The sequence below is a fragment of the Rosa rugosa genome, chromosome 2 (genome assembly GCF_958449725.1).
Source record: "Rosa rugosa chromosome 2, drRosRugo1.1, whole genome shotgun sequence".
In the NCBI taxonomy this organism is placed as follows: Eukaryota; Viridiplantae; Streptophyta; class Magnoliopsida; order Rosales; family Rosaceae; genus Rosa; species Rosa rugosa.
In genome coordinates this window covers 43,075,847-43,094,274 of record NC_084821.1, presented here as the reverse complement: position 1 = coordinate 43,094,274, position 18,428 = coordinate 43,075,847, and the positions used below count along the sequence as shown (strand labels likewise).

General features: G+C 35.2%; 2 protein-coding genes across 4 annotated transcripts; one reads left to right on the top strand and one right to left on the bottom strand.

Moving 5' to 3' along the window:
* Positions 1-50: 50 nt before the first annotated feature.
* LOC133734154 (uncharacterized) lies at positions 51-12,431 on the bottom strand. Of its 3 annotated transcripts, XM_062161786.1 has the most exons (23): positions 12,252-12,431; positions 11,573-11,794; positions 11,075-11,105; positions 10,716-10,900; positions 9,982-10,141; positions 9,489-9,585; positions 8,819-8,988; positions 8,073-8,239; positions 7,465-7,653; positions 7,137-7,226; positions 6,874-6,954; positions 5,377-5,520; positions 5,131-5,213; positions 4,535-4,673; positions 4,350-4,433; positions 3,739-3,900; positions 3,569-3,656; positions 2,166-2,243; positions 1,639-1,705; positions 1,433-1,532; positions 1,084-1,200; positions 941-997; positions 51-408 (listed from the first exon to the last, which is right to left on the bottom strand). In XM_062161786.1, exons 1-23 carry the CDS (start codon positions 12,375-12,377, stop codon positions 274-276), a joined length of 2,772 nt encoding a protein of 923 aa, XP_062017770.1. In that variant the 5' UTR covers positions 12,378-12,431; the 3' UTR covers positions 51-273. The 3 variants fall into 3 exon arrangements, with proteins under 3 accessions (XP_062017770.1, XP_062017771.1, XP_062017772.1); XM_062161787.1 differs by lacking the exon at positions 6,874-6,954; XM_062161788.1 differs by lacking the exon at positions 11,075-11,105.
* Positions 12,432-16,826: 4,395 nt separating this feature from the next.
* On the top strand, positions 16,827-17,544 carry LOC133728485 (stigma-specific STIG1-like protein 1). Its single transcript, XM_062155890.1, has one exon. It carries the CDS (start codon positions 16,931-16,933, stop codon positions 17,396-17,398), a length of 468 nt encoding a protein of 155 aa, XP_062011874.1. The 5' UTR covers positions 16,827-16,930; the 3' UTR covers positions 17,399-17,544.
* Positions 17,545-18,428: the final 884 nt, after the last annotated feature.

Below are 18,428 nucleotides of genomic sequence, written 5' to 3'. Positions count from 1 at the left end.
CCCCATGCTTGCTAACTACAAAGAAAATAAGTTGGCATAACAACACAAACTGCAAATGATGCATCACAAGCTCGTATTGGAAAAGCTTTGGGTTTGTGTCCACTAGTACTAGTATGTTACTATGTTACAAGCGTAGGACTCATGAGTACAAGAAGAGTGAAATGGTTCCTAACTAGAACTATGCTGTGTCTCTGCAACATATGTAATCTATACATTACCTAATGAAATTCCCTGAGCCACTTTTAATCCAACAAATCAAAGACATTCATGTCATCATACTGCAACAGATGGAACCAGCAAGTGATCCATAAATTTGATCGTCGATAGCAGATACGGGTGGCTAGTGCCCATACACGATTTCCCAGTTTCTATTAGATTGGCGCAAATTGAGGATATTTCCTGACTTGGCTGCCAAATAGACAACAGAAATGCAAATAAGATGATGACTGTAGAAGATTTTAGTTCTTGGTAACAAAAGAAGTAGAAGTCATAATTGGTTCAAAAGTTTGTTTTCTTTTATGCTTGAGAGGCAATGGCTAGAATGTTTGCCACAGCGACATCCCGGGAAATGCAGGAAGCATATCACACAGAATGCTTCCAAAGAGATTTAAAACTAGTAGACACCACACCTCCAGTCAAGATGGAAATGGATTTTGTAAACTATAACAAATGATTAACAGTTAAAGCCCAGGAGCCATATGTTTAATTGTGCAGCCAAAGGCACTTGGAGCAAAACTCTGGGCAGCTATGACAAACCTATGGTACAACTACAAAAACAAATTCATGTGAACAAAACTATTCATCTAAGAATTTTCTCCGGATTTTATTTCAGCTTTTAGCAGTGCCCTGGTATGTGTAACAAGGATGAAAGTCGGAGTTCATGACAGGAATATTAACCTCCACTCATGAATGTCAGATAAAAAAAGATTTAAAAACTTACAATGAAAGATGATGCAATGCAGTTGCAAGCTTCAAGCGCCATACTTCCACGAGCAGCCTAAGTATTACTCAATGAAATGTCATATATCAGCACCACATAAATGAAAGGGAAAAAAAAAGGCCCAAACTATTGAAAGTCGTTACCTTGGAAGGTTCTTGTTGAATAGTATCAACCAGGTTCTGAAGAACAAACTTGCACATCAAGGCAAGCTCACTTAAATACGATGAATGACCAAAGAACAGTATGTTGTTTCCTAGAAGCTGAAGAAATAACAAATGAAATATTAGCAGCCAAAAGATTTACAAACTTCAATGAAAATATGTTTTCCTACAGAATAATGTACAAGCACTAGGTAGTACTAGTACAAAGTTGCAGTGTTATTCTTTACCCAACTTATAAGGCATTCTTGGATTTTTAGAGTATTTTTCTCTTAATTTCAGAACTCTGAATACTTTTGAACCTTGGATTTGTTCCAAGGCGTGCACTATGTACCTTTCCCTTATCTGCATGGTAAGGCAGATCTCGTTGAGATAGTGCCGCTAACAGAGAAACAACTGCACAAAAAATCTTCACTCTCATTCTTGGTGTCATCCTATAAAAATATATAAACACATCAGAAGAATAAGTAAATTTAATTCCATAACAAAAATGCATAGGTGCAAGGTTCTCAACATGAAGGATGTTATGAAAATGCTCACCATGGCTGAGAATTTACAAGCGATACCAAGTTCTTTGGATAGAAAGTAACTCCATGCTCAGGATTACCTACACATGGAAAAGACAAGTTAGAAAAAACAAATGGTAAACACAATACTTAATATGATTTACCATGGGCACTCAAACTTAAAAAGCAAATGACAATGCAAATTGCAAAAAACTATGTAATCCTAAGCATGTTTTTGAATTTGTCAAAGATGTTTTGAAACCTTTAATACAAGAACCAAACTTAGATTGGGCTATAGTGTGGCTTCCAGTATTATCTGTCCATGTTGATGAGTCATCATTTATAAAGAAGCATAACAAGTTTTTCTTTGAATGCCTTACTCTCAGAAGACTATCCAAAAAACAAAAGTATTGATCTGTAATAATAATAAAAACAATAAAACAGATTGTTTGGAAGATCAACGTGGTAAATTAAAATAAAGATGCAATTTGAATACAATGTTGATGTAATACACAAACTGCAACACATGATGGATATGAATAAAAATATCATGCTAACAACCTGGAACCATAACCAAGAGGCTGAATAACTTTTGAATTGAGGAGAGTATTCCATCAGCATCAAATGGTGTTCTGGACCCTATACAGAAAGCAATATTTTTTCAGTTTAAATGTTACAACGCCAATGTATAAGGACTTGTCTTTGCATGTGTATGGCTTGCATCAATCAAAATTGACAAACATAACACCTTCAGCAAGCTTAAAAGCAGATGATAAAATCAGCGACATAGTATACATATGCAGGCACCAAACAGGGTAGCATTCTTATTGATGAACAACAAAATGAGTCAATTTATTTTATCAAATAGTTGGTATATACATCAACATTATCAATCAGGAGGAATCATGATTGAATGCATGATCCTGTTTGGCCTTTTTTTTTCTTTTTCTTTTGGGAAACAGATTTTATTGACAACCTAACATGCCAAATACTTAGGCTTTATCTGGATTGAACATTACTTTTGTGTATGCTTGACAAAGAGGAATAATGTTCTCTATCGAATAGTTTTGTATGTCAATCAATATTAACAATCAAGGCGAATCACATGCCAGATTATCCAACTCAGGAGGGAAACGTTCACTTATAATAAATAATGTTCTCTTGTCAGACCAGACAGTTTTCCTGATAAAATACCAATGTCATTAATCAAGTAGAAACATGTCACTGGTGTAGGAAAGTGCAATCCTGATTATCTACCAACAAAACATACACATACAAAGCATTATCCTGACGAGTCACGCATCCTGCTCAACAGGATCGTGCACCATTCAGAAGATGCTTGCTTCAAAGGTTGTCTAAAACAGGGTTCTACATCCTAAAGATTTTGGCACCTGAAGGACTTCCTAAATGTATCGAAAGTGTGAGAATTTTGCTTATCATTCTCTTCAGGAGGCAGTAAATACATACAAGAGCTGACTTATGCACCACAAAGCTGAACAAATTAAAAGTCTACAGCAAAGGAATTAGAGTCCTACAAAGTTAGCATAAATAAGGACAGCCATAAGGTACAGTGATAAGGACAGCTACAGTATTGAGAATTGAAGATGATTAGTTAAGTTGTGTAACCATAAATGTGTGTGTGGGTGTGTGTTAAAGTTAAGAGATATTATACTTTATGCAAAGAGGTACTAATGTTTCTTTTAATCTATTCTCTGATTGGTTTTATTGCAAATAGTCTCAACTCAGTTAGAGCAGGTTGTGATGAAAGACCTGCTAGCACCTCAAATCCTTTAGAATATTCTATTGGAAGGTGCGTGCTTCCTGTAGATCCCCAGGGAAGATAGACAACGCTCGTTTAATTTCAAATTCCATTCACAATACATAAACAATATCTGAATTATGGTTCTGATGGTAACAAAATAAATATGACATGAGAGTTTCACTTGAAAGCAAGGTACACTAACCATCCATCGCTTCTGAAATTTGCAAAGAGTTGATTGCTGAGTCAATCAGTCCATCTGAATGAGAAACTAGACCACCAAGTAAGGCTACCTAAAATATTTATACAGGAATGAGTAGTAGTATATGATTAGCTTGATATGAAACATCTCTATACCAAAAGAAGAAGAAAAACCTCTGCAGTCTCAAGATACAGATTTAACTGCTTAGTCTGAGCTGAAATGGAAGGTAATGTGACTTCAGAAAATGCTACGCAGGATTTGATAAAACTGATATGTCTATTCCCATCTTTCAGAGCCTTAATTGCTAAACAATTACTCGAGCGAACAAGAGTTTCCTGAAAGTAAATTGAAGTGCTGAATTAATTGGAGAAAGGAAAACATAGATATAAATAAAGTTGTCATACTATGGAGAATTCTTTTGGTGGAATAATAATCTTTGGGGAGAGTAATTCACACTCCCCATTTTATAATCCACACTCCATGTTTCTTTTTTTATTATCTTAAATTGTGTTTTTGTAAAGACAAAATTTTGGGAGTGTGAATTTCATTCTAAAAGAGGAAAGAATGAGTGTGGATTGCAAAATGGGGAGTGTGAATTTCACTCTCCGAATCTTTTTCTGAACATGGTCCCTTCTCTAGCCATTGTGTCTTTTAAGAAAAAGTATCAACAGAAATTTTATCGAGTTGATTCTGAACGGACCAATATGATTACAAATAACACCTTAACAACAATATTATTTTTCTTTTAAAGGTAGCTTAACAACAATAATTAAACTAATTAAACCTTAAGCCAGTGTATGCTACCAAAAGCTGCACGGCATTCAACTAAGAAGGTCAAATGACTTTCCAACTCTGCCCCATAATCAACCTAACAATGAAGAGCAACAATAAATGTCAAACAATCAAATGCATTGCCATCACAAGAAAACAGATTTTGCACCATGGAAATATGTAATCCAAATTAATTACCAGTGAGACAAAAGAAGAAATCAAACGTGCTGGTTGGTTAGAATCATCTTTTACATTCACAAAAATTTCATCATCATGTAGAGCCTGGGAAATTTCAAAAAGAAACTGTATAGTTGTCCGATCACGTATACAACCATTCCTGCCAAATGAGAACAAGCCAATATTTAAATGCTCCCAGGAAATGGAAGGAATAATTCACCCATTAATCATATAGTTACAACACGAAAAAATTTATCACAGGTTTTCAATAGTGAGGAACCTAGAAAGATGTTACCATTCTCACTCATTAAGTGTGAAAACTTAGATCATGACACTTCATGTTATCACTATTCCAAGACATGTAAACCAACCTCCAGATTGCAAATTCATCCAGACATTTTTGCATTAAGATTATGAATTAAAGCATAAGGCTGCATCTAGGTGTGACAAAGTCATAAAATTGATGGAAGTGTACACTACGGGTAAATTTGAATAGTTCCCAAAAGTTCTCAAGTTGGGACTTCCGAATATGTTCGTCTTTCAAAAGGCAAGATCACACCAAAGTGAGGCCTTAGCAAGAAAAAGTAGAGAATGAATGAACATCACCATACAGGTACCTTATCCCCATGTCAAGGATCTGCATATTGACAATGCTTTGTGAACTTCCACGCATTAAATCCAAGATCTTCATAAAAGGGGTCTACAGATAGACAAACATAATTAATTTCCCTGGGTAATTAACTTTGATCTAATGCTATTAAGACTACAGAACCATAAGTAATTTAAGATTCCATGCCATCTTCATAGTACAAATAGTACAAGTGGGAATAAACAACAGCCAAGAAGTGCAAGGAGAAGCATACCATAGCAATTACGTCTTGTAAATCCTCGTAATAAGAAAGAAGCTTCACCAAGATAGACTGCAAGGTCGTCAGTTCATCTTCAGCAATCCCTTGACTGCATGCTCGGTTTGAAATACCTTCCAAAATGGAGTTCAGGTGGTCATCCTGACATAAATAATCAGATCCAGTGAAGCAATACTGAAATAGCATGCAGATGCAAATGTTTATACACAAGCTTGCTTACATGAATTACTGTGAAATTATGAAGAGCACTTATTCCAGTTTACAAAAGTATCCAGTAAAGAAAAGTCCCTCAAAAATCCGAGAGAACATATTACAACTTAACTCAGCTCAAGTAAGCCATATTCCCGATAAATTTGGAATCCTCTTACTAAAGGAGGTAGGAATTCTCACCAGTAATTATAAGTAGCAACAAGCATTGCCCTTACATAATACAGACAATGAAATCAAACTCAACAATGCATACTCTTGTATTCATGAACTTTTATCAAAACAAGAAGATGAAAGTTAAGTTACTTTTCATAACTATATATTGCATTTGACATTGTCATTCAAATTGGGCAACAAATTGCAGTGGTGCTTACTGCTTAAACAATACGATTAGCAAAATGTTAATTTTAATTCTACTTCATGTATGCACGTTAATGAAGTTTTAGATTGTACTTGGTTCAGTTCCTTCAAGTTTTTGGTTTTTAGAGAAGTTCTCCTATTTCCTCATGTTATAATAGCTCCGCAAGACCCAGGCCAAATGTTGATGTCTCCAGTAGTATTAATGTTTTTTTCCACCATGGAAAGCTTATATCTTGGGGGAAGGCCTGTGTATTGGATAGGTCTTGGTAGGTTTTAAGCCTTCAAAGGCTAATTTCCTAAAAGTTTGAACATTGAGCATAACAGAAAGGTCTAGGCAACTTCACTAAATCCATCCACAAAGATACTTCAGTTAAAAGGAGCAAATTCATTTACTAGATAGATGTTGCTTGTAATGTTGGTTGCATTTAATCAACCATAAGTAATCTGCCAAGTCGCTACATGGGGGTGCCTTCGAAATCTTAAGGTTAAAAGACATTATGTTTTTTTTTTTTTTTTGATAAGTTAAAAGACATTATGTTCTTTATAAGAATTCAAGTTTTTAGTTGACTAAGTTGTTGCTTCATCCAGAACTTCTTTCTAGTTTTAGTTTGGGGACTTTTAGCAGACTGCTTGTTCACCTTTAACATGAATGATCACTCTCTACCAATTAAAGTATTTCTGTAGGTGGGTCACTGTGTATTTTTTGCCTCTTTCTACCATTAATGAATTGGGACCCTATTTCTATAAAAAAAAATTAAAATATATAAAAAAAAAAAATTATTAAAGTATTTCTTTGTTTCCTTTCCCAAAGAACAAAATAGAAACTACAAACAAGCCAAGCTAATCAGAATGGTGTCACAACTCACAACCACCTAGAACATTTTTTCCCCTATAACAACCCCTATATGAAAACCTGTTGAAACGCACCATATGATTTTGAAGGAAAATGTCCACATAAGCATCCACAACCTTCAAGTACTCATCAAGGCCTTCATATTGAGTAATAACCTGATTTATTATCAAAAAAAAAATTTAGTTTTCTAAAATGGAAGTTCTCAACTAGATACCTTGGAAATTAATCACTAGGAATGTTTTCAAAAAAAATTTTCAATGAAAAAAGGAAAAAGAAGAAAATAACCACTGGAAAATAAAAGTTAAGCAACAAAATAGGTAGATCTCTCTCTACAGACCTGAATGACTTTGTCCACCACAGCATTGACAGTGTCCATTTCAGATTTTCTTTCACACAGCCTAAATCCAAGTAACCTGTAATTCAAGCACTTCCGGAACCAAAAAGAAAAGAATGAAGAGATCAAGAACTGTGCATTGTAGACTGTTTTTCATTGATGAAAACGGACCTCACACCTAGATTAACCCCTAAAAATGGACCTCACACATCGATTAATCCAACCCCTAAGGAAGGGATCTGCATCAAGGATGCAGCTGCTGATATTTTATGCTCTTGGATGTAACAATGATTATGAGTTATGCCTGTCACCACCTTCAATTGAATAGTACCTGATGATAGGAATCATCATTGCTGGACTCAATGAGCCGAATGATCTCCATAGCACCTGAGCTAACTACTTGCGATGGAAGTTGTTTGACTAGATGATGAAGGATAATTGAGGCGCATGGGAACCTTCCACGCAGCTCCACTTGATTAGATCCAAGCCCAAGCTCCACTAGTACATCATTTACTTGTCTCTATCAACAAATTAAAAAAGTATTAATAAACCATCACACTTTAAGACTAGAATTCATGTCAAAACTTCATTATTTGATAGTTCAACTACATTCTTTGAGACTATTAATAGATGAAATGAAGGGGGAAAAAATAAGCACAACGAAAATAAAAACCCTACAAAGTTCAAATGTTACAGTATTATCTTTACTTTAAAATTACTATATCAGTTCATTAACCAAAGTACTAATTCTCCTAAAGCTGTTTCTGTTCAACAAATATATATAATTAATAATAATCTCCATAGATGCTAATGCATCTGCACTTCCAATACCAAAGATTTTGTAGAGCATGTTTCGAGAAAATGGAATTTGAAACCAGCCATATAGAGTTTTGATTTTTGAAGATGAGCAAGATTGCCACGTGAAATTCCAGTACCTACCTCGGACACATTTTTAAATATGCATTTCATGATATAATCAATGGTTGGTTCCATTAGACTGATAAGCAATCTTTTGTTTTCAGTCAAGTTTCTGTGAAATGTTTCCTTTGCCGATATCACCCGCATCAACAAAATTTTGAAGTCATTAACGCAGGTGAGCAGACATCCTGTAGCAAATTGTCAAAACATAAGATGGTGTAAATTTTCCATTGCAACATGAGAAATTAAAGGCATGTTGGCTACCGGTCGAAGAGGTACAAATAGAGTATTCAAAAGACAAAAGTAAATATTAACAAAGCATGAGAAGTGAAGCACAAGGTCTTCTCTTAAAATTTGAAAAACTAATAATAATAATAATAAAAAAGAAACGAAAGAAAATAACGAGGTCCAATAGCATGCCTTAAAGTAAAAAAATATGAGACGAAGTATACACGTTGGCATAATTTCATATTAAGTTGGAGCTCCATTAGAATTTCAGAAACCAGTCTAAAACTACTTTGTCAGTCAACCTAATCACAGAAGTGGCAAGTACCAAAGTAATAGATCAGTCATGAAACTAACAAAGAAAATAATGGTTTAAGGTTTTAAGAGGAAAAAGAATAAGAAGAATAAAAAATAAAATCTATGCAAAGGCTTAGTTTTTGCATATGCAATATCCACCAAGAAAATTTGAAGTTCTCTGCCAAAAGCTACATTGTTAAATCGATTGGAAAGTAGAAAATAAATGCAGTAGAAAAGATGATTACCTATATCATGAGAGTGCAACTTTCTAAAACAATGGGCCATATATAAGCGACAGTAGGCAGATGCCAATGGATCTGCTAACCCTCTTGTCATCATTACCAAGCGCTGAAGACAGTCTAGAGGTCGATCATGCAAGAAACGCCAGCAAGGCAATAATGCGAGCTCCAAATAACTGAAACACAATCAAATTAACAACCAGAGAATACCACATGTGTGTGTGTAGAGAGAGAGAGAGAGAGAGAGAGAGAGAGAGAGAGAGAGAGAAAGAGAGGATGTGAAGAGGAGAGAAACAAAAGTAACTCTCACACATAGCACATACAAGTAAAGGGCCACAAAAGTAGTCTTATCAAACAACTTCGGAAGGCAATCAGATATAACAATCGAGTATTTAGAGCTCACAGGTACTCTATTTCAATTTTAATTCTTGGATTTAAGTTCATAATATTGCTGAAAATCTTTCTCTCATTTTGTGTCTCCTCTGGAAGAAACTTCCAACTTCCCTTCCCTGTCTTTCTCTAACACATTTTTATGCATAACCATTAAAGATAAGGAAAAAATTACAATATACATGCTCATCATGTATAAGTTATAACAAAAGAATTTAAGAGATAAAGAAAAGGAAAATAAGGAGAATAAAACAAAGATCATAAAATTAATGAACAGGGAACTCACATACGTGGAAGAAGCTCTCGGATTGCACCAATTTTGCTGAACCAATTATTGCAAGTTTCTTTGGCATCGGAGCAAATATCACTCACCATGAAGTTCACTGCCATAAATACAATTGAAATAAAATTAAAAACATCAAACTGATTCAATAAAATGAGTCCAATAATCAACAAACCTATTTACATTAGTTAATGTTTGATCAGAAAGTAGATAAAAATAAGAACCCATAATGGAGACAAGGAAGATGTATCACAAAATTGCTTATTCCTTTAAATAAAACTGCCCACTCCATCTGTTTATCTATTTATTTATTTATTTTATTTTATTTTATTTTATTTGGGTAAAATGAATGAACTAGCATTTGAAAGAACTCATATCAAATGAGCATATGATTATCTAGCAACTGACTAGTGCTAGTTGCTTTGCAAGAAAAGAGTTCAACAGCATTGCTATAAGGGAAAGAGCCTGACATGAGAGAGCAATGTAACAGCAGTACCTGGTAACAAGCAGAGTTTGGTTCCATCTTCAGCTAATTCAGCTTTCAACTTGATGCGTTCCCACACCATATCCCCAAGCATATCCATAATATCCATAGCAAGAACAAAAAGTGTAGGATAACATTGTAAAATAGATGTATCCATCAAAAGCTTAGCTACCTGCCAACAAAAAATTTCTTTGAGAATCTGATAACATATGATCCTAAACATAATTCCAGCACAACACGGGTTGACAACAAGAACAAGAAGTCATAGATGGAACCTATCAAACTACTAGAGAAAGAAAAAAAGAAAAAGAAAAAAAAAAACTCTTACAAGTCACAATGAAGAATAAATATTTCTATGCAAAATAAATGGGAAAAAGGTAGAGTCGCAAGCATGTAGAGCTGAATTTACTTTAGACAGCATGATTCACACACGACATGGATTGTCATCATACGTTATCTAACCTGATGACTTTTCAAACTCATAAATTGCTAAAATCCTTACGTAAGAGTGGCTAAGGAAAATCTAGTTTTTTTTATGCCAAATAATGTTAATCTTCAAGCTAGAGTTAACCTTCAGAAACAATAGCATGGTAATGGATGATTAAGATAATGCCAACCAATGTTTTCAACGTATACTGAAGAAGTAAAACTATTTATAAAGCACAGCTGCTTAATCTTTTCTTAAACCAGAACTGTTACCCAGGTAAGACTATAAACCAATTATTCAGCAGAAACAATAAAATTACTTTTATTGATAATTTCAAAGATGTCACACGATCATCAGCATGCCAAGTGTGATTTATTTCAGCTTTGAGCTCATGTAACCGGGAAACATATTCCTGTCCTGTGATGACTTTGCCACCCTCTTCTGCAAATTTTTCTGGATCTTCCAGTTCCTCCAAATGCATATTTGTTGAAGATTTGTCATATGCTGCACATTCGCATCAATAAAAAATTAAACCAAGCAATTGTTACCGGCTGGTCTAGATACAAGTATTTGGAAACAAAAAACTAGGGGGACGGTACTTGCATTGTGCAATACTACAACATTGATTTGGTTTAAAAAAATAATAATAAAAGAAGAATACAAAGGTGTCTGACATACTTTTTCTGCCTTTCACTATCACATCGGACATCTGTAATTATTAAGAAAAGAAAAGAGGTTAGAAAGTTACAGTTTCCATGAGGAACATATTAGGTGGCGTACTTTAAAATATGACTATTGAGTTTACTGTACAAAAGGTGCTATGAAATCCTAGTGAAAAGGGAGAGAAGACCATTTTTTCGATGAGAAACGAAATTCATTAAAAAATGGAAAGGTCGCAGAACGTCTGAAGTAGATGGAATTAAAAGATGCTAAACAAAGAACCCTTTCCCATAAAGGGGGGGGGGAAGAATTGAGTTTAGAGAAGTTAAAATTCATCCAGGAAGTGGAAAATCAAACTCTATCCGTATGAAAAAAAACAAACTGTATTGAATGTCAAATTTCAGAAGAATATGCTCCATGTGCAAGGTACTCCATGGTCTTAGAAGCTAGAAAGCAACACTGCATTTCAGGAATCCAAAACCAATCCATAACAATCAAGACACATGAACTGCTTACTGAAGAAGTCAAAACGGTTTTGGAGACCGGAAACCGCTGCATCAGTGACCTCTTAAAAGAGACCCATTCTTTTGATGGATTTTGAATCGAAGCTTCACTGGAGAGTCCCGAAGCAGAACTGTCTTCAATGCCTTCCAAATCCTCTATAGAAACTGCTGCATTGTTATCTGACCTTCTGAGCGGGTCAAGATAGTCGGTGTCCCCATCATCAACAACCTCAACCTGCATCGAGATATCTCACATTGTGAATAGTCTGGAATTTAAAATTAAAACTCCAATTGAGTAATCCGATGGCAGTGATGTATTGTCCAATGATCAGAAACAAAAAAAAAGTAAGTGCAATAAATATTCAGGCTCAAGCACCAAACTACTTCACTTCACGACCTACAAATTTCGAGTCCAGTCCATTGATTGATACTACATATATTCGACAACTATAAAATCCAACAAGTATTCGAAATCACTATAATTTCGAATTGGAATGGTCAAACACTACCATTGTTGCATCCAAATCAAAATTCAAACCGAACGCAGCGCATTGTTGTTGATTTAATACGGTGTTGAAGCATATGATAGCTCAATCCAGCACAGCAAGTTTAGTAATGGAGTTACTATGTGATCATGAACTATAAGTTTTATTTGAAAATACGAAGCAATTGAGGTTACGTGTGATACGGACCTGGTGGCGAGGTGGAGACGATGGAGCGGAGAGAGGATGATCGTCGGCGCGTGATCGAGGAAGCGCGTGGGCTTGTTTCTCGGCAGTGTAATTGCGAGGTCTGAACTCCATGGAGTTGGAGAGCATCGATAGGACCGTCCGTCTGTCCCCGCTTGTATTTCCTTTGGATGGAACTGCGACGCTCGGTTTGGTTTTACGTACGGTTTAGACTGGATGTCGTTTTCTTCGAAAATTGGACATACGACATTAAGGCCCTCTTCCAGAAATTCTCCCGGGTTTGGTTTTCTTGGAACATTGGACATGGATGGCCCATAGTGACCAGAATTTGTCCACACTTATTTCTTCTACTTCTTTATTTTTATTTTATTTTATTTTTTTTGACGATCTAAAAACAATAACACTAACTTCTTCTTCTTTTTTCTTCTTTTAAAGCATTACTAGAAACTTCACTCAAATCATCAAGGAAGACATTGATAACTTAAGGAGGAGATTGCTCCATTTATATAGTGCCTATGTTAATATCCAAACTACACTTAAACAACACATCGACAACCATGTTAACTTCTCGATACACATGAGCTACAATACATTCTTCAAATCCAGCTTTCATTTGTAGGCAGCTACTGGTAACACTCTGAAGAGTGTGAAGGTAGAAATTGTCCCACTTATTTCTCTTCTTTTTTTTCTTTTTTTTTTTTCTTTTATCAAAAGGGCTTTTCTCTTCTTCTAAATTTTTTTTTTTCAAATATTTTTTTTTAATTTCTTTAAGTCATTCACGTCAACTTATAGATATTCAAGAAGACACATAACAGCTCACCCTTGCAGAATAACAACCTAGAGTCGTATCTAGATAAACATAAAGCCTACTTGATATATATTTAGCAAATGGTTTTGCGTCGCCAACTTTGTGATAAGTTTGTACGCAGCACACGTACATATACGCCAGGATCTGTTCTTAGCTCAGAGATCATGAAATAAATTAATTCTAACACATCGATCAGGTGATCATTAATTATATAAGATATTAGAGATGTGCATTATTGAATGGTTATTTGGTGTATTAAAATCCTACATCTCTAGAAGAAGACGGATCTTGACCTCCCAGGCGTAATAACCCATAAAATTAGAGTGGTGATATGTGCAGAAATAGTTGACCCGAATATTCTTTTCACTAGAACTCAAGTCATACTATTCATGCTTTTCCCAATATAGCATTTCAAATATTTGAATTGTATCTCTTAGTTGTTTTAGAAATGAGCATCCTGATATCATTTCGGGACGTACTCTTTATGCCTATTGTAATCAGGGGTTTATGCTAAATGTTCCCCCTTTGTATTCGACAGTTTAATCAAGGCTTGAGGGCAGCCGCACCGGCCCTTTAAAAAAAAAAAAATGAGCATACGTGCATATTTTTTAGCTTATTAATTCCAGCTATGTTGTTCTAGAATTCAAGTAACAACCATGCATTCCCCATTGGAGGAGCCGGTGATAGATGCATGCATATATATGTACATTCATAGAATATATTAACGTACATCCAGTAATTTGCTCTAGTTAAGTGATGTACCATTCCAAGTCATATATCCAAATGAATTCATTGACCCACTGGTTGCCTTAGGTAAACAGACCGGCCTTCAGAAAAAACAAGATCCGCAAATAGGCTTGGAAATTTTAATTCAAGACTGGCGCCAGAAGATTAAAGCCACCCGTGCTGATCGAACGTACTAGGAAGACAAGTTCAAGTCTTCAACCACAGAACATATTAATCGGAGACGGGAACAGTGAAGTATATGGTTGTAAATCACATGCGAAAGTCTGACCTCAAAGTTAAAACAGACCTGAAAGCAGCAAAGACTCACCAAGGGAGAAAATGGACAACTTGCCGAAAGGAAGCAAACACCATGAGGTAAATTAACCCTAGCGGAGAGCAATAATGAACCCAATAATGAGTTTACAACTAATTAATTCACTAACAATTTGACACTTGATTGATCCAAAAAGAAAAAAAAATAGTTATATATTGATCATTAAAAAGAAGAAGGATGGAAGATATTACTTGCCAAATTGTCTTTGGAAGGAAGAAAATAGTTTTTTTTTTTTTCATATAGTTAAAGGGGGCAAGTTTTTCCATGGCGGTTAGAAGCAGTGAAAACGTACGTTCACATGCAGATTGGATATTTTTAATTTTGCAGAAACCACTACAATTCATATAATTTTTAATTTTCTACATGATAGTACGTAACTTTTAGATTTTTCTTAAGCTCAATACTGTACGTATAAGAAGAATATCCTTATGTTTTTGGGATGTTTCGCGGTTGAGCCTAAATGGAAGCAAATCAAAAATATAAGATATGAATCATTATTACATGACGTACATTAAGTTTTGGTGTAGTCTTAATATGAATCACTGACCCTAACCCTAAACAACAAAAGATTAAAAGGTGTCTGAAATTGGTGCAGAATACAAGTTATTGTCGAAGTTGCTTTTGAAAAACATCAAATATTGCCGTGATTCTTGAGGTTTACTTAACATCCCTATATTCTAAATTACTATAGCTAAGAATATTCTTCAAGTCATTTTTAATAGGTATAAGATTCTTCTTTCTATGAACAGTACTAACTCCTTGATGTTAATTGATTAAAAACATATGCATGAAAAAGTCCTCGAAAATTAAAGGGTGCGGCTAATTCTTTGTTCACCCTACTTGCTCATTACACCCGACATTTTAATTTCAATTATTATATTTACTTATCTAACCCATTTCTCTTTCCAGAAATATCCCTATATGACACATCCAATTAAAGAATATTTTTTAATGAAAATCTTTAATTTAATTTATACCAATTATTAAAGTTTCCTAATAAAATCATAATCTGATTTACTTCCATTTTCTTAATTTTTTTTCTTTTAGTTTCAATGTTCATCTAATTTAATCCATGTTAAAAGATTAGTAAGTTAATAACTATGAGCAATGAAGAAGAGATTGATTATTTATTTTTTTATTTTTTTTTGTCTGTGTTTTACAAAGGGTATTACAAAGATTATGAAGTTAACACTAATATTTTTGTGAATTGAATCACGGATTACGTTGAGGAGGCAATAAAAAGTTATAAAAAAAATTAATAAATTCAAATTTGGGTGGAGAAGATAAAGATTAATGTTATCCAATGAAAAATTAAGTAGTCTTTGTATTTAATTAATGGAATTGGTTATGTATTTAATTTTCTTTATAGATTTGGATTTTACAAAATTAGTGTACTTATTAGTCATTTTGCACTTGGGTAATATTGTCTTTCAATAACTCAAATGTTTGTAGGGTAAACTAAGAAAATGATAGGGTAGCAATAGCCGCACCCAAATTAAATTGTGTCAAACATATATACAAACGTATGCGGCAGCAATTCATTTGCTAAGCCATCTTGATGCGTGGCATAATTACTTGTTAAACTATAAACGTGTAGTATATTAATTAAGCCTTCAGGGCTAGTTAACTTAATTGCATAATTGCATTTACAAGTTTGATGTATAAGCTGTATAGAGACCCTACTTGGAGCTGAAGCTTGTTTAAAAAGAACACGTCACGTATGCATAATGTGTATAGTGTGCTTGCTTCATTATGCAATTACGATTCATTAATGCTAGTCCCTTTGCTTACCCTAAGAGCATGCCTAAATTTCTTCAGGTCGGCTGTGCGAGCACATTGGATTCACATCTACGGGGCACTCCATGGTCAAAGGGGATCGAGGATACAAGATATCGAAAACACCCTCTTTGACTATCAATAAGGTAGAAGAGGTTAGGACGTGTGCAATGTAGGGGTCGATAATTAAGTGGTTGTCGATCGAACATGTATATTTGAGTATGAAGAGTAATATTAAACGTTTGAACCGTTGAAGAGTATGATGTGTTTGGAGAAGTCCAGGTGTCTCCGTTAAAAACTGTTGAATTCTACTTCATTATTGATTAATTTTAAGGTATATGCACTGTGAACTACATTTTTTAGTATCAATTGCGTTCCACCTTATGTGGCAGCTGATGTGGCACAACCACGTCATTTAGTGAAATAATGTAATAGGTTGGATTTTTTACTACATCAGTTGCCACATAAGGTGGGATGCATGTGGTACTCAAAAAGATGGTTCACAACTTCACATTGCATTATTCTTGTCTTTATGTAGAGTAAAAATTCAAGTCACAAAGAGTAGTATTACTCGTGCTATACATTGTACGTTGGTATATTTCCTAACACTTCAGCATCATATTCATCACGTATAGCAGGCATAGCGCCTGTTAAACTGAGACCCTAGCTGGTATGCATTTCGGGGCACTCCAGCTTCGAAAGGAGTATATGGTCATTTTGAAACAAGGGTGCCCTTTGGATGTGAAATGTTCCGAGTGTCCAAATCAACATAGTTTCCTTAACAAGTAATGTGCTTAGGGCCTAGAATTCGACCACACTCGTTGCAGCACACCCGAAGAAACAACTGCTTTTACCACTTTTCCCGCGTCAACCCCCCATACTATAAACCCCAAGTCTTCCCCCCATTCACCACCAAATCAAACACCTCCTGAACTCCCCCATCAGTCCCCTCTCTCTCATCCCCTCTTCCTCTCTCTCCACATACACCACAACAACAACCTTGAGTTGATCACAGCAAACACATCAAGGGACAAAGCCATGGAGCTCATCAAGATTATGCTAATCATAGCAACAACCATGGCTTTGTCCATCACTCTCATGACCGTGAACAGGGCCGGTCGTGAAGCAGAAGAGAAACCCTCTTTCGTGTCGGAAGAGCACCCCCTCTACGACGAGAAAAATCTGCTTCTGCCTTCGAAAAGGGTGAGTCGTTTCCTGGCTGAGACTAAAAACCCTAGAGCAGCCGACCATTGCAACAAGGACAACGAGATCTGCGCCTACTTGGCAGACAGCTACACGAACTCGACATGCTGCAACAACAAGTGCATGGACTTGTCCGAGGACAAGCACAACTGCGGCGCCTGCAAGAAGAAATGCAAGTACACTGAGACGTGCTGCAGAGGAGGCTGCGTTGACACGAATTTCGATAAGAGGCACTGTGGAGGCTGCAACCAGCGGTGCCAAAAAGGCCAGTATTGTGTGTACGGCCTGTGTAACTATGCCTGATTCATTTCATAAGGGCCGTCCGTCAACTGATTGTGAGTACTCCTGAGGTTTGTACGTAATTTTATTCATATTGCAATAAAAAAACCACAATAAAAAAAAAATGGTGGTATCTCAATTATAGTTAATTTACTTTGATCGATTATACAGTCCTCGAGTGCTTTTCTAATGTAATGTTGTTATTTCTGTTTAAGAACTTATGGTAATTGGTACCTAATTGTATTAATCAATTGCTTATACCAATACCTAACACATTTTTGGTCAGAGTCTCAGAGATATGATACTCTTGCTCACAATACACAGTATTCAAAACTTCATATGCATGAAAATCATTCAAAAGTTTATTCATTGAGACTTCATACTTCCAAAAGTTGGGGGTGGAAATCCCCAAAAACATCTTCTAGCTCTATGAAATTCTTCTTTGTTCCTTTCTTTTTCAAAAATTGCTCATTATGCAACCCACAATCATTTAGTCCTTAATTTTTTTTTTAAGTAATTAAAAGGTCCTGAAGAAAGACTAGTTATTGTCTATCTTGTGAAGTTAATCATATATCTTAAGTTCTTAACCCGAGGTTTATACAAGAATACTTTTCCTTTATATATTTTTTCTAACATGGCCATAAGTAGCATATGTAGATGCATTTGTTAAGAACGAAGCAAGTTTAGGAAGTGGTGCAAGAGTCAAACGTACGTACAATAAGAGGCTGTATATATTTTTCATATTAATTGATAAGTGATAACTTGATAAGCAAACAAACCAAAGAAGCAAGAGCCAGCTTTAACCTTCAGGTGATCCATCCTTGATTCCCTCGATGAATTTTGAATTCCACAACAATTAAATTAACAAAATAGTAATTATATGCATGTGTTCGTCAATGAAGCAAATCAGCCATAGCATTTCCCAGAAAAGTCGCTAATAAGCACATGGCTTCTCCTTTAACTCCCCGTTCACTTACATGCATGTATAGCTTCATTTTAATTGCTTTTCCACCAAAGTGACCAAACCATAATGGTCATCTTGCCAACTAATATA

Excerpts from the sequence above, each read along its gene's own strand:
- LOC133734154 (XM_062161786.1), bottom strand. The coding sequence starts at position 12,377 with ATGCTCTCCAACTCCATGGAGTTCAGACCTCGCAATTACACTGCCGAG. Across the intron at positions 9,586-9,981 it reads CAAACTCTGCTTGTTACCAG|TGAACTTCATGGTGAGTGAT; the intron begins GTACTGCTGTTA and ends TATTTATGGCAG. Across the intron at positions 1,201-1,432 it reads ACCATGCAGATAAGGGAAAG|CTTCTAGGAAACAACATACT; the intron begins GTACATAGTGCA and ends TTATTTCTTCAG.
- LOC133728485 (XM_062155890.1), top strand. The coding sequence starts at position 16,931 with ATGGAGCTCATCAAGATTATGCTAATCATAGCAACAACCATGGCTTTG.